The 25,785-nt window shown below is 30.4% G+C and overlaps 5 protein-coding genes across 7 annotated transcripts; 2 read left to right on the top strand and 3 right to left on the bottom strand.

Annotated features, from left to right (window-relative positions):
* The first annotated feature begins 857 nt into the window (after positions 1-857).
* LOC122516010 lies at positions 858-4,190 on the top strand. Its single transcript, XM_043633483.1, has 7 exons — positions 858-1,578; positions 1,656-1,879; positions 1,949-2,140; positions 2,230-2,457; positions 2,547-2,722; positions 3,642-3,767; positions 4,050-4,190. Exons 1-7 carry the CDS (start codon positions 1,367-1,369, stop codon positions 4,170-4,172), a joined length of 1,281 nt encoding a protein of 426 aa, XP_043489418.1. The 5' UTR covers positions 858-1,366; the 3' UTR covers positions 4,173-4,190.
* A 1,341-nt stretch (positions 4,191-5,531) lies between these two features.
* Positions 5,532-10,595, bottom strand: LOC122516008 (myb-like protein X). Its single transcript, XM_043633481.1, is given in 7 exon segments — positions 5,532-5,707; positions 6,289-7,201; positions 7,373-7,408; positions 7,495-9,552; positions 9,642-9,791; positions 9,869-10,117; positions 10,294-10,595. Coding segments are annotated over 6 exon segments (3,507 nt in total). The 5' UTR covers positions 10,408-10,595; the 3' UTR covers positions 5,532-5,707; positions 6,289-6,301.
* Positions 10,596-11,703: 1,108 nt separating this feature from the next.
* LOC122516431 (perilipin-1-like) lies at positions 11,704-13,781 on the bottom strand. Its single transcript, XM_043634221.1, has 3 exons — positions 13,380-13,781; positions 12,272-12,675; positions 11,704-11,959 (listed from the first exon to the last, which is right to left on the bottom strand). Exons 1-3 carry the CDS (start codon positions 13,455-13,457, stop codon positions 11,815-11,817), a joined length of 627 nt encoding a protein of 208 aa, XP_043490156.1. The 5' UTR covers positions 13,458-13,781; the 3' UTR covers positions 11,704-11,814.
* A 1,026-nt stretch (positions 13,782-14,807) lies between these two features.
* Positions 14,808-24,906, bottom strand: LOC122516385 (TWiK family of potassium channels protein 7-like). 2 transcript variants are annotated; one of them, XM_043634142.1, is made up of 9 exons: positions 23,858-24,906; positions 22,612-23,427; positions 17,614-18,029; positions 16,403-16,534; positions 16,134-16,323; positions 15,835-16,050; positions 15,606-15,755; positions 15,156-15,357; positions 14,808-15,057 (listed from the first exon to the last, which is right to left on the bottom strand). In XM_043634142.1, exons 3-9 carry the CDS (start codon positions 17,827-17,829, stop codon positions 14,874-14,876), a joined length of 1,290 nt encoding a protein of 429 aa, XP_043490077.1. In that variant the 5' UTR covers positions 17,830-18,029; positions 22,612-23,427; positions 23,858-24,906; the 3' UTR covers positions 14,808-14,873. The 2 variants fall into 2 exon arrangements, with proteins under 2 accessions (XP_043490077.1, XP_043490078.1); XM_043634143.1 differs by lacking the exon at positions 22,612-23,427.
* Positions 18,237-21,142, top strand: LOC122516386 (TIP41-like protein). Of its 2 annotated transcripts, XM_043634144.1 has the most exons (9): positions 18,237-18,409; positions 18,532-18,661; positions 18,767-18,779; positions 18,861-19,029; positions 19,241-19,420; positions 19,664-19,886; positions 19,971-20,129; positions 20,238-20,872; positions 20,944-21,142. In XM_043634144.1, the coding sequence occupies exons 2-8, from the start codon at positions 18,647-18,649 to the stop codon at positions 20,397-20,399; spliced, it is 921 nt and encodes a 306-aa protein (XP_043490079.1). In that variant the 5' UTR covers positions 18,237-18,409; positions 18,532-18,646; the 3' UTR covers positions 20,400-20,872; positions 20,944-21,142. The 2 variants fall into 2 exon arrangements, with proteins under 2 accessions (XP_043490079.1, XP_043490080.1); XM_043634145.1 differs by lacking the exon at positions 18,532-18,661 and having other exon boundaries at positions 18,239-18,409; positions 18,767-19,029.
* Positions 24,907-25,785: the final 879 nt, after the last annotated feature.

Raw genomic sequence — 25,785 nt, 5'->3', positions numbered from 1 at the left:
CGACGACGCTGAATCGATTGGTGCTAATGTTTTTGCAATAGGATCCCAAGTTTTTGAGAAAAAGGGTAAAAAAGGGAAAAAAGGGAAAAATGGCCTTATCTTAGAATCTAGGCATTTAATCGAAAAAAGTTTCAAACAAAAGTTGTAGAGAATTGAAAAATACATTAAAAATGTTCTAAGGTTTATCTTCGTATTTGCAAAAATAAGCGAGAAAGAGTGGTAAAAGTAATTATAAGAGTGGGGAAGCAAGTCCCGCCTCTCAGTCGGCTTTTACACGCGAGCGGGCTAGTGTGCGTGCGAGCGTCCGTGTGTACTAAACACAAACGAAGGATCTTCGGCAATCTTCGGGACTCTCGGTCTTGAATGCAAGTGCGACTGAAAGAAGAAACCGATATTTCTCCCCTTCTATTTGTTTAGGCGATAGCGAGTATTTCTTTTCCTAGCCATCGATAGTTGAGCGTTCTGTATAAGATTTTTTCTTTCGGTAGCAAGCATTTTTCGTTTTGGCCGTCGAGTATCGAGCGTCTGTATATCTATATATATCGGCGTATAAGCGCGGCATTTTTAAATCGAATCTTGATGCTTATGGCACGCTGTTTCTTTATTTATTGTCAAAAATAATGAACTTTGAATAAAAAAAAAACAATAATTCTTTCTAATTTTTTTAATAAAATTTATATTAAATTTTTCTTTCTTTTTTATTTTTTCTCAATAAATTTTTCTAAATAATCATAGATTTAGATATCTTTTACAGGAGAACAGAAATTTTTTCATTTATAAAATTTAGAAAGATCCTTTTTTCCCTTCCGGGTAAGATATAATTTCGGATTGCTATCTGTAGTAGAATGAGGAGCAGAGTTTCACATGTTTAATAATAACTAATTACCTGAATTCACGTAAAATTATGCTTCTTTCGAGATTTTCCAAACTAATTAATTTAGTTTAATTTTGAAATATCAGTAAAATTAGAGTCACTATAATTTGAATAGTAGAGTCATCGTTATAGCTCATTGATCTTTAATAACAGCAATCTTACACAGAGTGTTAAAGAGAGCTGGGAACGCGATATTCGGTATAATGTATATCACATGTTATATAATATACATTTTATCGCAAATAAAATTAAAAAAACTTCAGAAGCTCTGTTATAAATGTAGTTCTAATGTAATTCTAAATAACGAAAAAATTAATACATTTTTGTTCTAACGAAAAAAAAATTTCATGTGTTTATTAAAAAACAAAAAAAAAACAAAATTATACTTCATGTAAATGACAGTCTTTTCGTTAACAAAAAATGTCATCACTGACACGAATATTACGATATTAATTGATCTAATATTTGAAAAATCAATTGAGATAATCGAAAATGACTTATCACGATTGGAATTTTTGTAAGGATTTATTCGATAATAAAAATCATGACAAAGTATTTAAAAAAAATCGAATAGAAGAGGATAGTCTGTTTCTTCGTAAGAAAAAAATGAAAAATCTTGCACAAGCGGAATGGTATAACATGAAAAAAATTTGTGCAAATTTGAAGGCTATGTTACCGATGATACCTCTTTCTGAAGTAAAACGGTTAAGTGAAAAAAAAATTTTTTTACACGTTACTCTACAAAATTTAAGACGTTAATATTTTGTATATTCTTTTAAAGATTTTACTTAAAACACGATGAAGCAGTCATAGACGAACTTAAAGAAAAAGGCTTAGAAAATGCGGCTGATTTTATTCAAAACTTAATTAAATTCGATGAAGAAAGAAGGAACATTGCTGGTCCTGGTACATCTACCTGGACAAAGCCACGATTGAGAGATCAACGAGATCTATTAAATCAATTGAAAGAAACTTTAATCGCAATTGGAAAAGCTGAAAAACTGGGTAATATTTAAATAATATTCTTTCTAATTTAAACAGCAACATAAAAAGAAAAAAATAAATCTTCTTCAGGACAATCAATAGAAGCGTCAAATTTGTGGATAAAAATATCAATATATTTTCAATCAAAAGGTGAAGATTGGTGGTGGGTAACAAAAAAACTTTACGAAAATGCACTGAAAGCAGCCGAATTAGTTGATAAGGATGATGCATACAATATCACTGTCGTACGATATCTTTACGGAAAATTTCTTTTTATGATAGGTTGCAAAAAAATCTATTCTACTTTGTAAATAATAATGAAATCAAAATTTGTATTAAAATTTAACGGATAATTATGTGTGTGATAATAGAGGTCGATTGGCTTAAAGCGCTTGAATATTTGGATATTGCAAGAGAAGCATCAGAAAATAAAATTTGGAACGTTTCGAAAATATCTAATGAAAAACAAAAAACTATTTTTAAAGAATCTTGCGCTCTGATATACAAAATTCTTATTGCACTTGTTCAACGAATTGGTCAAGAGGATTCCGAATTTGCTGTGCAGGCTTGCAAAGAAGCTTTAAAAAGAGCCACCGATAGCAAGTGTTTTATTTTTTTTTTATTAGTTTATGATGACTTCTTTACTAAAGATATTTATTTATACAAAATTTTATATGTTTCAAGTAAGCCGGTCATTACGATTACATAGCTAACGCTTTGTATGAGTTAGGAAGGACCCATTTGCGTTATGGCGAAATTAAATATTCTTTGCAAGAATTTTCTAAATTACTAGCCATGGCCAAAAAAAATTCGGATCCCGAAAGAATTTGTAATGCACACATGGAATTAGCTTTTGCTTACAAGGTAACAAAACAAATCAAAAAACATATAATAAGTAATGGCGCTTACGATCTAGCATATACAGGGTGTCCCAAAAGTTGCTTTTTCCAACAAAAATAAAACTGTTTAATAAAAAAAATTGTTTAATCAATACTACCTTATTAATTGAATTACAATATTTTGCAATCATTCAACAAAAATTTATAATTTTATATTTCAGTGAAGCGACTTTTAGAAGGCCCTGCGTAATAGCATAATCTGTAAATGTTTAATGTTGACTTATACATTGCATTACAACATAGATATTTTATAAAATATTATTTTAGTTCACATATAATTAATGAGTGAGGCATAAAGATAAATTATTTACTTTCGTGTGTTATACTTTACTGCTTGTTTTATTATCATTTACTTTAATATCAATTTATTGTGTTAGTTATTTTTTAATAGGTTATTATTTATAAAAAACATATGGTACTTAAAGATTATTTAAAATGCTAGGAAATCTATTTGTTAATATGAAGATTATATCAAAAATTTATTAATACATTTAATTATCTTTTTTTTTACTTTTTTTTAAGATTAAAACTTCTTATAAACTATTATAGAATAAAGACAATAAACAATGGAATCAATTGTGTCCATAATTATGAAAGTGATCTAAGTCAAAATTAAAAAAAAATAAATTTATTAGTTATTTCACACCACATTATTTTAAACTAAATTATTTCCATGTAATTTTCACGATATTATCAAAATTGAACTGTTAGATAATGTTTGTTATTTCAATATTATATAGAATTCATTTAATGTTCAAATGTAATCTCCTTTAAATATCTCGAAACAAGAAATATATGACTTAGACCACTTTCATAATTATGGGTACAATTATTATTAGCATTACCAATTGTTTTTTTCATTATCTGTTTGTTTTTTTCTTTAGGAAATTGATGATACCGCAAATACAGAAAAACATTTAAATTTATTTCGAGAAAGTGCAATCCAGTTTGATTTACCGTATAAACTTGCACAAGCGCATTACTATATTGGTGAACATTTATTAAATCAGGTTAATAAATTTTTTTATTCTTAGATAATATATGTATACAAAAAGATTCGCGTAATTGTAACAAGTTTAATATATTTGTTGTTCAAAAATATTATATAAAACATTTACAATGTAAATAGATAGTATCTCTTTTAATAAAGTAATTTATTAAAAAAAGCTATAACTTGTTACAATTTTACGTGAATAATCATTCTGTATATATAGATGTATTATTGGATTAAATAAAGTACTTGAAAAAATAAAAACCAAGTAATATAAATGTGTTTGAACATATATATTTAGATGAAACCTAACTTGGCAACGCCACATTTGGAAAAAGCTTTTAGTTTATATTATGATCTTGGGTCTATCGAGGAAGCAGATCAAGCAAGAATTATCACTGGTATATCGAGGGGTAAAGTTTAAATTATAGAAATACTATATGATTAATTTCTTTCATTTTTCCTTTTTACTTAGATTTACATATAATATTAATTTTGAATAAATTTATTAATATATTCGAGATCGGCAATGTAGTCCTATGTTAATTCAAATTTTTTAGCTGAATTCCAATAATATAGTTCTTACTTCTTCATTTAGTACTATGTCTTATATTTCAAGTTATTTTATGCAGTATTCAGCAAAACATTTCGCCCGAACAACGTCCGTCATGAATATATTAATAGATTTATTAATTTCAATTTATTTATATAATTTGATATATATGTGTAGGGAATATGTACAATGCATTGTTCGCAATACCGAGCGGTTTTTGTCAATGTAGGAAACAGAAGAATACACATCACAATTGTGCTGCACATTGATATTAAGTTTCAGTTTATAGGGATACGCATAGTATAGCGGCACGCAGTCTTAACAACTCGCTGCATGCTCGTGTGTGTGTGTGTGAGGGCAGGGTGTATGTTGATTTGGGGGGGGGGGTTATGTGCCTGTTGCCCAATAATGTATTCTTCTAGCATTACGTAAACAGTGTGTGCCGCAATGATAAGATGATAAGAAACAAAAAATACAGATAAGAATTCTTCTGTTTCCTACATTGCCAAAAACGGCTCGGTATTGTGGACAATGCATTGTACACATTCCCTATAACATATATACAGGACAAGAACAAATAGAACAGTTTATAAATCTGATATTAAAATGTGAAAAACATAATCTATACGCCCTGTGCAAAATGTACAAGTGGAAAAATAAAAGAGACATTTTTTGGACCAATAAGCAATGCGACATTGATAAAGGTATTTATGACTTCACTTATTTATACTATTCTAATATCATTGTCTACAATAAGTAAACTTTATGCATATTACAGAGAACTATGATTATTATGAACATGTTGTTTATCCAAGTCCACCGATTTTAAACCATCTAACAAAACAAAGTTAATATTTATAAGTATCTCTAACAAATTTTTCTTCCTTAATATATTATATTCAACATTTTAATACTTATAATTTCATAAAGAAATGTATTCCCTTTTTTTACAATTATTTAAGAAAAAGAAAATTCCTTATTCAGATGACGTACTAATAATTTTGTTCGAAACAGCAAAATAAAGAGAGAGCAACAAAAAATAATATTAATATGTATGCATGTTTGAAAAAAAAAACCAAGAAATAGTAAAAAAAGAAAAACTATAACAATATTGCTCAAGAGATCAACTCGATTGTACCTCTGTTATTGCTATTTAAAAACATGACAAGTCTTTAATTCGCAATGAATTAATTTTTGCATACGATTTATACAAAATTTAAAATTCGAATGTTTTTCTGAAAAGTTAAAAAACTAATTGTTCTCTTCTTAAACGTATTTCGATAATGTGTTGATGTGTTATAAATTTATGTATAATATATGTGTGTACTGACGTACCCTTTTTGTACTAAATTTACTTTATCTCTGATTTTGTTCATTTTATGTTTACCTTTGATATGAAGTAATAACTGAAAAAGAAATTAAAAAACTAATTATATATATATACATATAACTATAAGGAAAATAATAAAATTAGCCAGTAAAAGTACCTTATATAAAAGATGTCCTGTAACTGATGGTATAAGCGAGCAGAGAGTGACAGATTTACTCTTGGATATTTCGAAAAGCACTTTTGCTCTTCTTAATTGTTAATAAACAGTGGCGGTGTGATATCTTTTAAATCGGTTCTACTCTTATGTTTATCAAACAAAAGTTACAGTTTCTAGGATTGCAAGCTCAATCAAATGCACACGTACTTAACAAATTTTCACTTATTCTTTTTTTACTTTTTCATGTAGAATCTTCCCTACTCGATTCTATCGCCACTTACAGGACACCCTATATATATTTGCACGTGTATATATATTCTTTCATTAACAAAAAATCTCATATCATATATATAATATATTTCATAAATCAAAGTACTGAGTTTCTTACAAAATAGATGGTAAAAATGATTTTGTTGAAGAAAATTTATTTACAGAGAAAGAAAAGAATGAACATCTACAAAATTAATGATAACACTTTAAATTTAATATAATGGACTTACTAGGTTCAATTTATTAAAATATTATTTCCGTAGTATTCATAGGATCTAAAGATGGCATATCTGCGCTCTTTTGTATTTCAAGTGAAATATTCTCCAAAGTCTCCGCTTCCTGTTGAATTTCTCTTATATTACCTACAGCGCTTAAAGAATTTTGTTGTTCACTCATGGCTGAATTAGAAACACGTTCTATCATTTCTACCACTGTATTTAATGATTCTTTATTATTCTTTTTTATTTGACCGACTTCATTACTTGAATTACATTCATTTGCAGATGTCAGATCATAAAGTAATTCTTGTGCATCTTTTGTGTGTGCTTTGCTCTTTTCAGACTCTATCATTGTGGTTTTAGATGTATCTACTTGTTTTTCTACTTTTTTAACTACTTCAACAGAATCAGAGTCATCTTTTATTGACTTTATATCAGATTTAGAAACATTACTTTCAGTAGAGGCTTCTAAACTGACACTATTAACTATTTTTTTATTCATTTCATTCTTTTCATCTTTATCCGTTTCGTTCTTATCATCATTTTTATCTTTTATACTTCTCTCCTCTTCTTGTTTTGATTTTTCAGTATGAATATCGTCCAAATGAGTTTTATTATTTAATTGAGAATTATCTGCATTTAAAACGCTATTCTGTTTTTCTTTCTCAATTTTACTTTTTTCTATTTCTTTCGGTTTATCTTCGCTTTCTGTAATAATATCGATGTCTCTTTCCTTTTCTTTATCATCACTTTTTTTCGCCTCATCTTCTGATTTTTCCTTCATTCTATCTTCTTGTTCATTTGTTATATTTTCTATCTCTTTTGCGTTATGTTCTTTATCCTTCACCATATTTTCATCCTCTTCCGTCATATTTTGTTTGTTTTCTTCTTCTTCTTTGTTTTCTTCCTGTTTTTGTTCTTTATCTTTTTCTTGTTCTTTATTTTCTTCCTGTTCTTGTTCTTTGTCTTTTTCTTGTTTTTGTTCTTTGTTATCTTCCTGTTTTTTATCTTTTTCTTGTTCTTTATTTTCTAATTTTTCTTTATCTTCTAATTTTTTTGTATCTTCTAATTTTCCTTTATCTTCTAATCTTTCTTTATCTTCTAATCTTTCTTTATCTTCTAATCTTTCTTTATCTTCTAATCTTTCTTTATCTTCTAATCTTTCTTTATCTTCTAATCTTTCTTTATCTTCTAATCTTTCTTTATCTTCTAATCTTTCTTTATCTTCTAATTTTCTTTGTTTTCTTTTTGTTCTTTATCTTCTTCTTGTTCTTTGTTTTTTTCTTTTTCTTGGTCTTTTGTTTGTTCTTTATCTTCTTCTTGTTCTTTGTTTTTTTCTTTTTCTTGGTCTTTTGTTTGTTCTTTGTCTTTTTCTTGGTCTTTTTGTTGTTTTTTGTCTTCTTCTTGCTCTTCTTCGACTTCTATTGTTTTTTCTTTTTTCTTCTCTTTTATATAATTTTCAGATTGATCAATATTGCTTTCAGAACTTTTTACATTTTCATTTACTTCCTTCTCATCTTTATCTTTTGTTTGTTTATTAATTTCCTTTTTCTTTTCTTCAATTTTTTTGGCATTTTCGATTGCGTCATTACCAGGTCCATCATTTTGGGTTGGTTTATCGTTACTGTTCTTTGAAGTATTGTTATTTTTCATAGGAGTAAACAATACTTCATTTTTTACTACACATTTAGACAATCTTTCTTTGTCTTTATTAACCTCGAAGTTAGATTCTTTACAAATAGACTTTTCAATTGTTTCTGTCAATTTTGATTTTTCTAGATCCTTTTTTTCTGTGCCATGTACTTCCGATGAATCTTTCACTCTGTTCTCAATTAAAGAGAGATTCATTTCCTTATCTGCCTTTCCTGCTGTATCTTCTGTTACATTAACTTGATCTAATGCATCAGCAGTCTCAAGTTCTTCATCGTCGTTAACAGATAGAGTAATTTCTTCATTTTGTTGTTCACTTAGTTCGTTTAATTCATCAATTTCCTCTTTAATATCCTTGATTTTATTTTGAACCGTTAACTTATTCAATTTCAATTCCAATGTTTTAAAATGCGTTAATTCATGTGTAATAACTTTAAGTTTTGTTTTAAACTTTGTCCCACATTCGCGACAATCGTATGTTTTCTTTCTGTTTGGATCTTTCTTTCCGCCTGAATCTTTCTTTTCACTTGAATTTTTCTTCTCTTTTGAATTTATTTTTTCATCCAAATCTGTATTCTCAAGTGATGTTCCCAAAATTAATTTTTTTGACCTAACATTCTTTCTTGTAACTATTGAGGCATGTTCATTGATAGATGTAGAGGTTGAATTTAATTTTGGTTTCTTTACCTTTTCGGTTATATTATTACTTGTATGAGATGTAGATTGTTCAAATACTGATGTTTCAATTGATTTCTTTTCTTTCATATCATTTTCTGGCAATGATGAATCGTCACTACTTGTATTACTTTCTTGTAACATTAGTTTTCGTTTATTTCTTTGAGATTTTCGAATGTTACTGTCCGACAAAGAATATACTTCTTTCTCATTTTCTTTTTTAGTTCCTTTTATTTTAGCAATTTGTGATAATGTAGTAGATAAAATGTCAGTATCAGAGTGATTACTCATTGTAGATGTTCTCGTTTTATATTTTTTATCTTGTATTTTAGTTATTTTAGTTGTCGTTTCTTTTTCGGTATCAGTTTTCATTTTTTTAATACTTTTAGTTTCACTTTCGCTGCTATCATTTACTAGATTTAATTGAGAACGTTTTTGACCTCTTTTTGATCTAGTATTAATTTTTTTAGGTTTTTCTTGAGAGTCTGAATCTGTTTTAAGTGTTTTTTCTACTTCAGCCTCGCTTTCACTATCTGTTATTATATATACATTGTTACCATACATATCCTTTTCGACTTTATATCCCTTCTGGTCCTTTTTAATTACTGTATCGGTCAATACATCTTTTAAGAGTACTGCGCATAACTTAGTATCTGATTGAATTTTTCTTTTTCGTATATTTGATTTATTTGGATCTATATGGATGCAACAAGTTTTACATACTATTAATCCAGTTTTATGAAATCTATACATATCTTCATCAACTTTTATATTAGTTTTACACGAATTACAAGTGCGAAACTTTAGTTGTTGAGACTCATCTTTGTTCATCTCGACTTCAGAATTTTCTTCCTTTTTATTACACTCAGAGTCAGTATTATTTAAAATATATGATCTAGTTTTCATATATGCAGGGACAGTTGTTTTTCGTTTAACCATGATTGTATTAACCTACAGCGAAGGTAAATATGTGAATAAGTTTGCATACATAAAATAATTGACGGAAAAGAATATTGTAAGATAATAGAGAAATATGTTACCTTAGGTATTGTCGAATAGTCTGAACTCTTATCAAATGTACTTCTTGCTTCGGAAAGTTCTACGTATAAAGATTTCACGTCGAACAATATGTCCAAACTGTACCTGCACGTCAGGCACATCAATAAAGTTCCAGTTTTCTTTTTAAAAATCTACAAACAAATATATATATAAAAATCTTGGCTACATTAAAGTTTGAAATTTTATTATAAATCAAAGGAAGTCATACGTCATCTTGAAAATGTTTCTGGTAATTGGATATCAAATCATCGCTAGGATAATTTAATGATCGGGGACTACGGCTTAAGCGGAAAATGTATCCTTTATTTTCTGTTTCTAAACAAAATGCACAAACATTTCTTTTGTGACTCTTATTAGCATTAAGGGATTTCTTATATTTGTTGAGAAACTCGCTGCATTGTTTTAACTCGAATGCACATTTGTAGCAAACCTTATCATAGTTGCTACTTTTTTGGACCTGAATGAAATAAATAAAATATATAAAATGTAATAATATCGCTACAAAGTATTATATAAAAAAAACAAACATAGCTAATTTTACACATTAACATATATATTGTATCAGAAAATGAAAGTGAACACATAATTAATAAAATACAATAATTATTTAATAAACGAAATAAATGAATGTACCTTTAATGATAAAAATGTCTCGATATCGCCACGCAATGAATTATAGTTAATGTGTGTAATATTAAGAAAGACGCCTTCATCGGTGAGACACAGGAAACAATGCGTAGTTGACATGTTTACATAAGTTTTGGATGAATTAGTAGAAATAAAAAAGTAAAAGATAATATGTTTTCTTGCATGTAAGCAAACGGTTTATATTAATTTGTATACATACACGCACGATAGAAAATTTATCGTACCTTCACTTTATGGTAAAACTTCGATTTGGCGGTAACGTCGAGAAACTCTACGACAGGAGACCAACGCTGCTTTTTCGATATATCGAATTGTAACAACCATTCAACGTTTCCGATCATGGAATTTCAATTTGTATTGGTCAATATATGTAACATCATTGGTTAGTTATATTTTCAATTTTAAAAAAAATACTATTACATTCATTATATTATTTAAAATTTTTTTTTATTACAAATAATTTTTTGAAGTTATACTTCTTTTGGCGCGTTGAGGAAAATGTAATGGGAGTGATTTTGTTCCGGCTCTGGAAAAATGACACCACGAAGTTTGTCAGTATTTAACGACGCACGGCAAAGCGATTTCAAATATACGGCATAAAGTTGTCTTCTTTCTTCTTCCCCTTTTTTCTCAAGCGGGTCACCCATCCAATACTAATCGTACTCAGCGCTGCTTTACTTAATGATCGAGCGAAAACTAATGCTGTAACCGCGCAATGGCTGTTGACCGTGAAGTTCAATATACTCTTCTTATATTAGTGTGGACTGCTATCTATTTGATATTTCTTTTTCTTTTTTTTTTATTTATATAATAAATATATAATTATTATTATTATTTCTTTTTTTTAAGTATTTTTTTCTTTGAAGTTTTTTTTTGGTTATTTTGAGGTTATTGAGGTTATATTCGTTTTGGTACGGCAAAGAAGTATAACTTCTTATGTGCGTACATAAGTACACACACCAGTTTTTTTATTTTATAAACATTTTAAATATCAACTATTTGAATATTTAATCTTAACACACTTAGTAAAATAATTTATTTCCGTCGAGTGTTAATGAATAGTAAAGAGAAAGCAAAAGAAAGAAGGGAAAAAAGGAAATAGGGATTTACAAATTTATTTCGAAACATATCACACGTGTAATAATTTCATTAAAATCAACGATTTCGTCGAATATTATACACCTTTGTTTTCGTTTTAGTTTTCTCTTTTCTTTTCTTTTAATGAATATAAATAACTTATTTAAGGATATATTATACTAGTATGATAAGAGAATTTTTGTTCGAGTAACGATTTATAAATTTATGATAAGGTCAACACTACAAAATTGAATTAAATTCATTTGTATACGAGATTGTAAGGTCACCTATACATATACATGCATGATCTTATTGAATAAATGAATTAACGTACTTTACGTATATGTTATATTAAATGTGTGTTTTTCTTTTTCCTCTGTTTCTTTTTTACAAGTATCTGCAGTAAAGGTAGTCGAAAAAATTTAAAGATCACTTGACATTATCGATAATGTTATTATTCTTATCATCCTTTTTTTCTTCATTTTTATTCATGGATGCTTCTATTCGGTCAGCGTATCCCACAATGTTGGAAAATGTAATAAAAAATATGTTCATTATTGATGAGGCAGCTAATCTACAATAGAAATTTGTATTATATTAATCAGTTAATGTAAATAATATCATAAAAATATGAATTAAAAATATTATTGTTATTGTTATTACTCTAAATATTTTTATATATTAAATTAGCTCATAAGACCAAGTGGTTTTTCCAAATTGTAATCAAATTACTGCCGAAAAACCACATTGACTAGTTGGTCAACTTAATATTAATATTAATATTATTATTATTATTGTTATCGTTATATATTTAAATGTATCAAATATCGTTAAATAAACATAAAATAAATTTACGATTTGGTATAATTAAAAAAATCCGAATTACCTAATATTATTGCTGATATTTTGATAAATTTCATAAGGTGGAAATTTTATGGAAGGTACTTTTTCCTCCATAAAATCCAAACCAACGCAAACGAAACTGTCGATCGTTTTGATTGGTGTTTCTAGCGTTTCGTGGATCTGATTGGTCAATGGTCTAACATATTCGGCACTCTTGCTCAATCCGTTTTCAACATTTTCGAAAATGGTGGTAACTGATTGATGGGATTCTTTAATTGTCGTGTATGCTTGACAAAACGACGAGCTTACCGACAAGAATATCGGTAATCGAAAGAGACGTCGAGTACAGATTATACAACTTTCTTCTTCTTTTTTAATTAACTTATTATCGTTATTAGAGAGCGTCGGAGTAGCGAGATCGTTCATGCCAGTCATAATACTTAGTTGCTATAAATACAAAAATAAACAGAGATAAAAGTTCAAACGCATATAGTTCCATTGTAACTTATAACGTCATTGGTCGGTCTTTTCTTTTTTTTTTTTACTGTACATATAAAAATAAAATCAATCCTAACAAACGTATAATTAACTCTACTAGGTAATAAGATCTGATTAGAATAAGAAAATGTTTATCTAAATCTATGAAAAGCGAAACGTAAATAAAAATTTCTATTGATACAAAAACTAAATGGAAATTTTACTTAACACAAAATTCTTATTAGGTTCGATCAGATGTGTTTCATAAGAAAAAGATTAACAATAATACTTATACGCAAGAGAAAGCTACCGAATGCAAACACCTCAAAATTCCACGCTACTCGCATAAATACAGGGTTACCCGTAACTCGACAAATTTTTAAACTTTTTTTCTTAAAATCAAAGACTTATATAAACAAATTTAATTATACATTTTTCATGTAAAACCATCCTATGCTCACTAGTACTGTCAGTTACTGGACACCCTGTACGATTTATAAAATACGTCAAACTTGGTACATTTTTAAAGCAATTTCTAAGGAAAGGAAAATAATAAAAAGGACAAAAAACAAAAGAAGATACTACATAAGTCAATGTGTGCGTGCAAATGACAGATGTGGACACTGATTATCATCGTAGAGTTCAACTATTCATTGTCAAGTAATAATACGCACACGATATGCGATGCGAACGATACTCGAAGGTGTCTCTCTGATCTCGAATGAACTTTCAGAGTTATCCATACTCTTCATTATCTCTCTTAATAATTGAGCTTTTTTATTTCCACTATTATGCGAAAGTCCTTGCGGCTTTCACGAAAAAAAGGACTTTTAGAAAGATTCGCCTGCCGAAATTGTTCCCTTCTATCTCTGTTTTCTTTTTGGTCTTTCTCTTTCTTTTTCACCGTTTCTATGTTCTTCTTTCTTTTCTTTACTGTCTCTAAATTTAGAATAAACGACCCTGAAGAAGTATCCTGGTTTATATCAAAAACCGAAACTCTTGCGACGTCGATCGAAGCCACGACTCTCATCCCTACTCTTCTTTATTTGATGCTTTGTAGTTCTACCCTATATGACGTCACGCGGCATAGAAAGTATCGTAAAGCGGCAAGTTTGAATTTGATTGTTGCAATTTTTATCTTATCACTGTGTATATATGCATTTTATTATTTAATAATTAATATTTAATATATATATTAAGAATCGTAACAGAACCTACGATTCAGTCGTGACGTCACCCAATGATAGAAAACTATTGTAGCGCGGGAAATTCAAATTTGATTCTTAATTCTGCTTTCTAACTAAATCTGTATTTTATTTGTTAGTAATATGTTAATAATTCATATACCTGTGACCAAACAGAAAGTCAGATAGTTAAAATAAAGAAATTAGAAGTTGAAACAAACGTGGCGTGTTCTATTTAGTCGTAGTACATTAACTGAGCGTGAGCAAGAACGAATAAGAAAAGCATGTTTAAGCAAGAGGAAAAATGAATCATGGGCAACTAAAGCGCGAATGCTGCCTGTTGGCAACGCTCTGCTAGATTTCTGTTGGAGATGTTGTTTTCTGCGACCGCTGCGAGAAAACAACGCCAAGATGCCAGATGAGCGCGTATATCTATTTAACGTAGAATTCGTCGATCAAAGAATATTGTGTGACGTAACGTGGAAATTACGAGCATCTAAAGCGCTGGAAATTCAAATTTTTTATACATTTTTCATAATCATGAAATATTTTATTTTTTATTAATTTTCTTCTGTTTTGTATCCATAAATATCTATAATAGAAACTAGAGAAAAATTAATATAAAATAAAATTATGTTAATCATCGATCAAAAAAAAATTGATTGATTTTACAGTCTAATCCATCTCACATATTTATGTCAAAAATAATAATTTAAAACGCTCGATTCGGTAAACGACGATTTGAACGATCGGTTTTTTCGGAGGCGTTGTTGTTGCGGATGCTCTGCAAGTCTCTTAACACAGCTTCAACAGCTTCTTCCCATTCTTGTTCTTTGGAATCGGGTCGACCCGATTGTGATCTCTTCAATTTAGATAAATAACTAAGAAAAATTTATAAAAAAATATTTAAACTCGATCAAAAAAAAATTGATTGATTTTACGTCTAATTCATCTCACAATATTTATGTCAAAATAATAAATAATTTAAACGCTCGATTCGTAAACGACGATTTGAACGATCGGTTTTTTCGGAGGCGGTGTTGTTGCGGATGCTGCAATGTCTCTTAACACAGCTTCAACAGCTTCTTCCCATTCTTGTTCTTTGGAATCGGGTCGACCCGATTGTGATCTCTTCAATTTCGGCATCGAAATAACCGTCAATACTTTCCTAAAAATCGAAGACTATTTTATCTCCAGAAGAAAATTAAGTAAGAAAATTATTGTGAAATCTAATATTTCAATATAAAAAAATATTTGTACAAATACCTCAGATCAGAATGAAGCGATGACATATCACCACCAGCGTGTTCACCCAATCTACGAATGGTTTCTGCCAGGGGTCCGCTCAAAGCTTGTAATCTTCTCCAAGATTGAGCGTATTGTCTTCTAACCAGTTCTATGATTGTACTAGTCAAGGCTAAGCCCACCAGGATGTACAAGGTACACAATAGTGTATACTTGGGCTTCTCTGCATGGGATCGACGATACGAACCGTAGCTATAATTACGTATACACAAACTACGCGAAGACATTCAAAAGTCAATCAATATTACTTCGTTTTTAAAAAATAAATTTCTACTACGATGAAGACGTGAAAGTTCTGCTAAATTAATTTTTTAATTGTCAATATTCACTATATTCAGGATTTAAAAAATATTTTATGAATATATTTTTAATTTTTCACAGAAAAAAAAATTTGGGTGTGGAATAACTTACTAGGAACAAGATCACCAAATCCTATGGTAGTCATCGTAACAAAACAGAAATAAAATCCTTCGAAAAAGCCCCAATCGTCTTCCCATAGCATGAACATACCTGCACCACATGCCAAATATACGAAAAGTAATGCAACTGCTGCGACCGCACCTAAATGCAAACTTAAAATAATATTTTCACTCGATTCCCGATGAACAACGATTTTTTTACTTTAAACATTTTTTATTACCAACTGATTTTCTTCCAGTGGGATTCATTTGTATGCAAGGTGCAGTTGTTAAGAAGTGTAATTTCGATTTTGCTATAACAGTTAACTGGACCACAACTTCAGGCAAAAGTTTACCCCAATCGGCAATTACAGTCAAAGTTAGAGGAATTCCTATAATGGCGAAGAGAATGCAGAAGATTCTGCCGTAATTCGTAGACGGTACTACGTTTCCATAGCCTAAAATGAAAAAAAGAATTAAAAACTTTACAAAATATTTTTTTTATTTTTTTTACATCGCTAGAAATGAAGAAACAATTTACCGATAGTCGTGAGAACCGTGCTCGCAAAAAATACAGCTTGAAGAATGCTCCAACGATCGGTAGAAATTGGTGGTAACTCTGTTAATCCTTGATCACTTTGTTCAATAGTTTCGGTAACAAAACTGACCAACATACCAGCTTGGGCAGTTTCTTGAATCGCTTCCTCGTATTCCCGTAACTTTACACTTACCTAGAAAATTTGGATTCTTATTAAAATATACATATAACATTGTAATTTGATTAATAGCAACTAAATTTAATATATTCACCAGAGTTCTTAAGTTGGACACATCGGTATTGTTAGAAATCATATCGAGAAATCTGTATCTTTGCGTGCGTAATTTTACACGCAATCTTTCCAATCGCGCTAATTCTGCTGGGAGCTCGATTTGTCGAAAAACCTGAAATTATTTTTTTCAAAATTATAAAGAAAAATAATATAATGACAAATTTTTTGCGTAATAGTTCGAATTATTTTTATTCGATTTAAGAAATAATATGAAATATAATTTATATATTTGTTGGTATATAAAAAAAAGAACAAATATAATGAAAATAATTTTTATTCAATGCAAATATGAAAATAAATAATAATAACATTTTGTTCCTAAATTATTCTAAGAAGAGTTAGAATTGCGTGCAACGAGTAAGAAAAAGGAGAAGAAATATGATTCCCTTTTCCATTTTAAAATCCACTTGACAATAAAAGGTATAAGTTTTCTGAAAGAAGATCCGGTTAGTAGCTTCCGCTTGAACATGAGTGTCCACTCAACGTTAATGTATGTGTATGTACATAAATATGTACTTTTAAAATGTTTAGAAACAAAGACTAGCATTCATTTGTACTTTCAAGTAGCATTAAATTTGCATTCAATTAGATTTTATTTATCCAATTTGTTTTTAACCATGCGATAGTATGATTTCGATTTTTTTTAATATAATAAATTAATCATTAAGTAAATTGCACATAAAAAAAGAATAATAAAAATAAACCATAAGAAAAGAATAGAAAACTAACATTTAGTGTCGATTAAATATAAACATAAAATAATTTTTAAAATGTAATGTATAATAATTGTTTTTTTTTTTTCGGAAATATTATCAAGTAGTAAACGCGATAAAGTTATTCGTAAAAATTCTTATATTTGAAAGATTCAGACATGAAACGTTCAAGTTGAAATACCATTTTCATCAGGTTACTCTCTTCAATTACTAAAAATAGAACTCGAATTGGATAGCGCGAAGGCGAAACGTTTGTTATAAAAACAAACTTATTTCTCGTTGATATAAACAATGTAAACGTAACGACCCTTTGCATTTTCATTTATTACGTAAATCAAACGAAAATAAAAACTTATTCGTTAAATATTAATAAATACTATTAAAATAAAATGATTAAATATTTTTATTAATATAAAATTCAATTAGTACAATTATGTCGATGCTTAATAATTGAATAAATTTTTTTGTTCTAACTTACCATACCACCGATTGCTGTGTAAAGCATTAAAGTAATTAAAAGTCCAACGTGTCCAGCAACCGATTTTAATTTTCTTATCGTTTCTTCTCGTAAAAATGGTTTGATTTCGTCAGAATTTTGAATATCATTCAAAGATTCTGGCCCGTTAATATCTTTGCTAACTCCATTATATTGACCGAGTTCGACGCTCGTATTTGTTTTTTTACTCTTTGTCATTATAAAAATAAATCAATTTAATATTTTTAATAACACCAAAGGTGTATATACGGAAGAAACAATCTTCACGGACCGATGCAGATTTCACAATGATCTTCGATTACTTCAAACTCATCTCTCCCAAATATAAGATCGAACGGAACTCCATCTCTCCAATTTTAACAATTGATTCAATTTACGCGCCATTCCTCGAGCGCAATCTGTCGACGGAATGTTCGAACTAAGTTTTAAATATGTACTCTACCGTAATTATAGACTGACGATAAAAAATTTAATATAATAATATATGATTATAATATTAATATTAATTCTCAATTAACAATTTTCTTTTTAATGTTTAGATTGCCAATTTTCTTATATTTTTTATTTCATATTTACAAATTTCGGAATTTATATTTGGTGGAAACTTCCTTATCTTTTTTCTTATATGGAATAGAGGGTTGTTAAATTTTGTCTAGGCATACAAGTTTCTGTTCATACAGAATTGTTTAGTTTTATCTTGTATAAAATTATTGTGCAAAATTATCATAGTAATCACTCAGTATAACCAACAACTGAGTTCATCTAGTTGTAATAAACGGTAAGATCAATTTATTATGAACTTTGTTATGAACTTGAAATAAGACTTGTCAGTTTTCATCATACGAAACGTTGTACTAGAATTTTGTTATTATTGATACTTTATTTGTTTTTTAAAAAAAGGAAATTTCAAAGAACGAAGATAACGTGTATTGTTATATGATATTTGAAATTAAAAAATTATTCGATTATTAACAAAGCTATTACTTGTGAAAGTTCTCGGTATTTCGTCAATCATATGAATGCTTTAAAGGTTAAGTTTCATTTTTTAAAGGACAATATCAATATCAGTTAAATGGTATAAAATGTAGCTAACGAAATGTGGATTAAAAAAGATGATATCTTTACTTTGTTTCAGTTGTATTTATTAGGTAAATAAATAAGATAATAATATTAAAACATGTAGGAGGACGATATTATTTGTTAACAAGAAGTTTTGATCATGACAACAGTGAAGGTTCATGGCGGAGTAGATATACTGCGGCTACCTGTTAATGAAAAGGAACATATCTTTCCACCATGGCAAATAAAATATACTCAATCTCATATACTTCACTCCAAGTGTTCAAAGAGCGAAAATGGTTGCGGTGACCAAGATGGCACTGCATGCCAATTTTGCATGTATGATATTTTCTTATTTATTATTACTTTTATTATTATTATATTATATATTACGGTTACTTCATATTAACATACTTTTAATGTACCACAGAGAAGAGATACCAATGACAGCTTAGAACTTATTTTTCATGTTAATTACTATCATAAATGTGTTACATTGGTAGCGAATATGTATTAACATATTAATATTTAATCAAATTTTGTTTCACAGATATAGTAAAACTTTAGACTTGCCACATATGCCCGATATGGTATTTCCAAGTAACATATTAACTCTGAAACACCGAAATGGAGCTATCTTGCAGTTTAATGCGCTTGATGCATTAAAATATGTTTCCAACGGCAAAATCAATGTACAACTTGCATGTGCCGAAGCATGGAAAGAATCAAGGTAAACAATATTCTTATTTAACCCTTTGATTGCAGGGTGCTTAGAAATAAAACATGACAATAGTGCTCAATTTACTATAAAGAAGAATGTTACATCAATTGCCTATAGGCAGCGTTCCCACTAAGAGAGCAACTTTTGTTAAATGTCTATTGATGCTCTTTGCAGTCAAAGGATTAAAACATATTCATCAAAATTATATGATTAAATTTATATTTAATTTTTTGTATGTAACATTTATAACAGATTGGAAAGCAGTGAGTTTTTGGAGGAGAAAGTTAAGCCGTTTGATTGGACTTTTACAACCAATTATACAGGTACAATATCTGGATTTCATTTGGAAGAAACTAACGAAAGAATCGATTTAGATAAATTGAAGAAAAGAGAGAAAATTAGGTTTTATCATGATTTGACACTTTTTGAAGACGAGCTTCATGATAATGGTATCGCTGTATGTTCAGTTAAAATTGTAAGTTATGTTAATTAAAATATGACAATAGCTTATTTTCATTGTTGATATTTATACGTCTTTATTTTTTACTCATTTTATTAGCGTGTAATGCCTACTAGCTTCTTCATTCTTCTGCGTTATTTTTTAAGAATTGACAATGTAATGTTAAGAATAAAAGATACTCGTATTTACCACGAATTTGGACAAAATTATCTGCTAAGAGAGTTCACTACTCGTGAAGCCAAAGTTGAAGATATTCATGTAAGTACAATGTCATTATAGTTAAACAATTATATTTACAATGATTATCTTTATTACTTTTAATCAGAAAAACGTAATTAATTATAACAAACAATATACTTTAAATAGGTATCTCCAGTATTGTTCATAGAACCAAGCGACATTGCACCTCACCTGCCAATAATCGAAAGTTATTATCATAAATTGATTGTTTCATCGAGAGAAGAAACTGAAATAAAAGATGGAATGTCAACTTCCGTTGAGAACACAGTAGATACTACTATTACTTAATATTTGTTATAAAGATTGTCCGAAAAGAAAGAAAGAGGGAATGCATTTGATCACAAATTATAACTTAAAGTAAATGAGCTAAAAACTTGCACGCGTTTTGCATTAAAAAGAAAAAACAATAATAAAAAATTATAAAGAATACTTCTCGCAAAGTATATAGGATATTAATTTTATATGATGAATAATTTGCTTGAAAATCGGATTGCAGTATAGTGCAGGAGAAAAATAAAAAAATCCAAGTTTATAATTGCTATGTGAGATATGCAATGTAAAACAAACGAAATAATACAACCAAATGTTTAATAATATTTTTGTTTGTTTAATCTGCAAATAAAGTTATCTAACGCAAAAATGATAAAAAATATATTTGTAGTGTAAATTATTACTGGAATATCTAATGTTCTATTCGTATCCATTAGTTTATCAAGAGAAAGTCATTATCAAAGGAGAGATATTAAAGTTATCTATTTCTGGTAAGATACAATAAAAATATATAGCTAGACAATAATGAATCCATACATTAATAGTCATATTTGATTTTTAGATGACCGTCTTAACTCTGGATACAAATAGTTTGATAAGACAACGTATAATAACATTTAAAACTATCTCTCCAATGTTGAATGAAATTTTAAATGAAATACAATGGTACAGATTGTGTAACGAATCGACGATATTATGAACGTGTATTCATAAAAACGAACGGTACCGATAATAAAATCCTTGTATTTGTAGACATTGAACCAAACGTCCGTTTACTTTGATCAATTTCATTAGAACAGTAATTAATAGGGAAGTATATATATGGGCGTTGTAATATTATGTAAAATATAATTTAAATTTTGCTAATATTCGATCGCTCAAGTATTTTTATCGTTTACATAAAATTTCCCCGAGAGACATATTTAATGTTTTTCTTTATTATTTTATTTTTTTTTATTATTTTGCAGAGGAGTTCCTTTATATCTTTTCTTAATTCATTTTAATCTTTTTATGAGAATTTTCTATAGCCGTGTATTTGTCGGATGCGTCGTAGGTATCGATGACAACATACGTTTCCATAATGCACCCGTAGAAATGGCAATTCCCAGCCATATGCTTTACATAAAGCCACACCTTCGACTTGCATAGTCGATGTTAAGCGGGTGTGACTAGAGCGAATGAGCACGTACAATGAAAACAAAGATTTCTTCTTATATACATATCTATATATACATACACATAAGTATAGTGATCCAACTTTTCATATGAATTAATTTAAAAAGTAAATCTTTAAAAGAAAAGTAGGATAAACGCATGGCATTATTAAAAAAAAAATGAAACACGAGATTTAAGAAAAATATAAATAAAATAATTAATAAATTATATGTGTTCATAGAAATATGGCGAGGGGCTTATAGAAATTATGATCCACACACTATGTTACATATTTATTCAAATTTAAGTAAATCAAAAAAAAGATTTTAATAAGAATGCAAATAAAAATAAATAAATAAATAATATATATATTAATATATAAATATAAAAATTGTGTGTGTGTGTAAGTTTTATAAAAATAATCTATAGAAGAGTAAAGCGACATATTATAATAACGTTAATTTTTAAAGGAGGCCAAGGATACTATGTAATCCGAACGAGAGTCTCCGCGTAATAACGATGTTAGGCTGTTGTTGATGTCATGAGCATTAAGTTGGCCCATATATAATGCAGTCTTTTTCTACCATACGTTCATGAATCAAGAAGAATGAAAGAGACATTGAGAATTCAAACCTCTCTCTCTCTCTCTCTCTTTTTCTCTCTATCATAATCAATGACAGGTGAATGAAATAACATCTTGATTGATAGCTATCAGCTGACATGATTCAAACGTTTACTTTTTTTTTTATTTCCTACTTGCAAATCGATCTTACGAAAAAGTAATCATTGAAATAGTTTTGATTATTTGAAAGAACTTGATCATGAAAATTAAATTTTTTTCTTTTTTCTCTGTTGAGAAATATCCGAGAGCAAATTAAGTCGAAGTTCATAGTTCCGTATTTCTCTATCACATGCTACTACATTAGCTTTCTTATCAAGTTTTCATTTAGTTCTATGCTCCATCATGTCTCTCTCTTTCTTTTTCTTTTGGCACGCTCTTACTTGACCAGCCAAGAAACAGAGAAAGGGAGAGAGAGAGAGAGAGAGAGAGAAACGTACGCCAATTTTCAGTTACCAAAACGAAATCACAAGTCCTCTTTCTTCTAGTCGTTCTTCTTCTTCTTCCCCGGCAATATCTGACCTTGGAAAGGTCACGTCTCCTCTTCCATGCACCTCACATTCCTCGTCAGAATTCCCCACGCGCTCTTGCGAATGCAATTGTATGTAAGTACGTATGTATGTATGTATATATACACACGTATACACGTACATATGTTGTATGCATGTATGTACGTATCACGAAGAGATCTTACTTAAGGATTGGATGGATGGATAGATAAGAATAAAGTAGACGAAGTATCAAGGTCATAGATAGGATACTATCAAAGGCAGGTATATATTAATAAAAAAGAATGAAATATTGATCGATACACTTTGAACAATCTTGATCAAATGTTTGATCGATAAGATTCAAAGATCGGCGTGTCGTTGTCAATCGAGCGATCCTGGAGTAAACTCGTGACGGCCATGCTCGGAGAGTAAAAGAAGAAGGAGTGCGTGTAAAAACTTGGGTGAACTCCAGCGCAAAAAGGGAAGAAAAAGAAATAAAAGAGGGGAGGAGGTTGGAGTAGTCGCTTGTTCCTGGGTGAAGCTCGAAGGTTACCCCTCGCTCTCCACCATCCTCAGCAGCACGATCGCCATCATCAGCGTCACTAGAATCAGCAGCACCAGCAACAGCAACATCAGCAGTAAGAGAGTAGCAGGAGTCGCCCTTCGATATGCTAGTGTGCGTAGGTGTTTCCGGCCTGGCCGCCATCGTCGTCCTCATCGTCGACAACGACGACGAAGACGATGTGCCACGGAGCGTTGTCTGCCGCGTCGTGAGTAAAGACTAGCATACAGAGAAAGAGAGAACGCGAGAGAGTGAGAGAGAGAGAGAGAGAGGGGGAGAGAGAGAGAGAGAGAGGAAGAAGAGTATGCGAGCCACGAACGCTTCACTATCCCTCTATAAGCGTATGAGTATGTACATATATGTGCTATGTGCTCTCTCTCTCTCTCTCTCTCTCTCGGAAGAGGGAAAGAGAAAGAGAGAGAAAAGCAGCTACGGCCGGAAGCAGTTACTCGTACGATGCAACGAAAATATCAGGCGTCCGTTTCGCAATCAAGCGACCCGCGTTCGTCGAGTTTAATATAGAACACTGGTGGTGGTACGCCCAGTCGCAAAAACACACCTCGCACGTTGCCTTCGTTCGTGTAAACTGGCTACTGTATCTCTTTCTTTCTTTCTATCTATCTATCTTTCTTACTCTCTGTGTACATACCAAACTTCGAGAGATCCAACTGTTTAATGGACGACTACTCCCCAATAGACACCTTCGTAGTATTCTTTTTTAATTCGTGACCTTGACTTTTCACGGATGGCATTTTTGTAAAGTATAGAGAGAGAGAGAGAGACTCTCTAACACATCCGTTGGATGCTCTGTAAGGAGGAGGAGTGAGAGGAGGAGGGAGAGGAAAAGCCATGGGAGATGGAGAAGAAGGAGACACCGAAGAGCAGCGAACTCTGACATCTTGGCGACGATCATCTTCTGTTGCTCCCCCGTGTGCGTTCGTTGAGTATAGAGAGAGGAAAGGATAAATAAACGCGAGGGAAGAGAAGCGCGAAGGGTGTGTTGTACGACTATCACTCACTCATTCACACACACACACTCTCTCTCTCTCTCTCTCTCTCTCTCTCTCGGCTACACTCACTAAGTAGGAGAAGGAGGATGATGATGATAAAAAGAGAGAGAATGATTAAGAGGGAGGAAGGGGTACTTCCGGTCACGTGAATCACTGCACCGACCGGCCACTTTGCTCTCTTCTTATTTTCGGCTCATCTCGCTGCTCTCTCGGGCCCTTCTTCTTCTTCTTCGTCTTCGTCGTCGTCGTCGTCGTCGTCCTCCTCGTCCTCCTCCTCGCCCTGTTGCTCTTCTCGCTCTTTCCTCCCTCTCTCTCTCTCTCTCTCTCCACCCTTAGGCTTCCCCTCACGTTTCTCGATTAATGTACCGCGTCACAAATCGGTCACGAACGGACGAAGCAAACAGTGGAACGACGTGTTCCCTTCAAAGAGGAGGAAGGAACTGGGAGACAGAGATAGAGAGAGATAGAGAGAGGGAGAGAGATGTGTGGAGTTCTGTAATTTACAACGGATGCTGTGCATCCAATGCAACATATTCTACGACACACGAGGTTGCCCTGAATACTTTCTCACTCTCGCCGAATATTTTCGTTCGGCAACCTTCCGGATGTTAGTAGAGTTTTGCTATCCCAGGGAGGATGTATGATTTATTCCCCCTCTTTTCTTCAATCCCTTCCTCGTCCTCCTTTTTTTCCCTCATCTATATCTCTCATCTCTCTTCTCTCTTTCTCTCTCTCTCTCAAAAAAGAAAATACTTGTTCTGTTGCTCATTATTTGTCTATTATTTGTATGTACTATTTAATATATTATATCTATGATAGTGAAATGAATTGATTGATGAAGTTACACTTAAAATGGTGAACGCATGTATATAAGTAGATTGATATTATATATATGTATACATATATATATAATTATACATGTACGTATACATATGTGTATATATATATGTATATATTTACAAACATATACAAAGTGTATAGGCTTAACATTAATAAAAACTTGATTTCTTTCGATGACGAGACACACGTACTCACGTATATTACACACATACATCGAAAACAGACGCTACCGAAGAATTCAAAATTTTACTTTTTTTTCTATCTTTCTCTCTTTCACACACACACACACATACACATACACACAAATTCTTATCATTATTTTAACTGACGACATACTTTCTTTTCTCCTTTTAGAATTTTTACATAGATGAATTTCGATCGACGTAGACAAATTGGAAAGAAATGTAATTATTTGTTAAATAATTAACAAAGAATTAGAAGAAAGAAAAAGGGAGAGACGGAAAGTTATTTATTTTTTGTTTCGTTCACATCTTGCCGATATAATAATCCTTTCCCTCTTTCTCTCTCTCTCTCTCATTCTCTTTCTTTTTATTCTTTATTTCTCACTCTTTTCGAGTTCCTTTTCGTTTTACGTCCCTCCGCATATGATCTCTCTCGTCACATTCCGAGCAACATTGAAGCAAACGTTTGCTCGCGAGCATACGATCGCTATTTTTCTTTCTTTCTTTCCCCCCTTCTCTCTTTCTATCTATCTATCTATCTTTCC

Source organism: Polistes fuscatus, unplaced genomic scaffold, assembly GCF_010416935.1.
Source record: "Polistes fuscatus isolate 324 unplaced genomic scaffold, CU_Pfus_HIC Scaffold2, whole genome shotgun sequence".
NCBI classification, from domain to species: domain Eukaryota; kingdom Metazoa; phylum Arthropoda; class Insecta; order Hymenoptera; family Vespidae; genus Polistes; species Polistes fuscatus.
This window is presented reverse-complemented; position numbering and strand designations above follow the sequence as displayed.

Coding starts and splice junctions, on each gene's coding strand:
- LOC122516010 (XM_043633483.1), top strand. CDS start 1,367: ATGACTTATCACGATTGGAATTTTTGTAAGGATTTATTCGATAATAAA. Junction 1,579..1,655: donor CCTCTTTCTGAAGTAAAACG/GTTAAGTGAAAA, acceptor ATTCTTTTAAAG/ATTTTACTTAAAACACGATG. Junction 2,458..2,546: donor TTTAAAAAGAGCCACCGATA/GCAAGTGTTTTA, acceptor GTTTCAAGTAAG/CCGGTCATTACGATTACATA.
- LOC122516431 (XM_043634221.1), bottom strand. CDS start 13,457: ATGAAGAGTATGGATAACTCTGAAAGTTCATTCGAGATCAGAGAGACA. Junction 12,676..13,379: donor TCGTTCGCATCGCATATCGT/GTGCGTATTATT, acceptor TTGTATTTATAG/CAACTAAGTATTATGACTGG. Junction 11,960..12,271: donor AATATCAGCAATAATATTAG/GTAATTCGGATT, acceptor TTTCTATTGTAG/ATTAGCTGCCTCATCAATAA.
- LOC122516385 (XM_043634142.1), bottom strand. CDS start 17,829: ATGACAAAGAGTAAAAAAACAAATACGAGCGTCGAACTCGGTCAATAT. Junction 16,324..16,402: donor TGTCCAACTTAAGAACTCTG/GTGAATATATTA, acceptor CAAATTTTCTAG/GTAAGTGTAAAGTTACGGGA. Junction 15,756..15,834: donor CACTGGAAGAAAATCAGTTG/GTAATAAAAAAT, acceptor GTTTGCATTTAG/GTGCGGTCGCAGCAGTTGCA.
- LOC122516386 (XM_043634144.1), top strand. Junction 19,421..19,663: donor GAAGCATGGAAAGAATCAAG/GTAAACAATATT, acceptor CATTTATAACAG/ATTGGAAAGCAGTGAGTTTT. Junction 19,887..19,970: donor CTGTATGTTCAGTTAAAATT/GTAAGTTATGTT, acceptor TCATTTTATTAG/CGTGTAATGCCTACTAGCTT.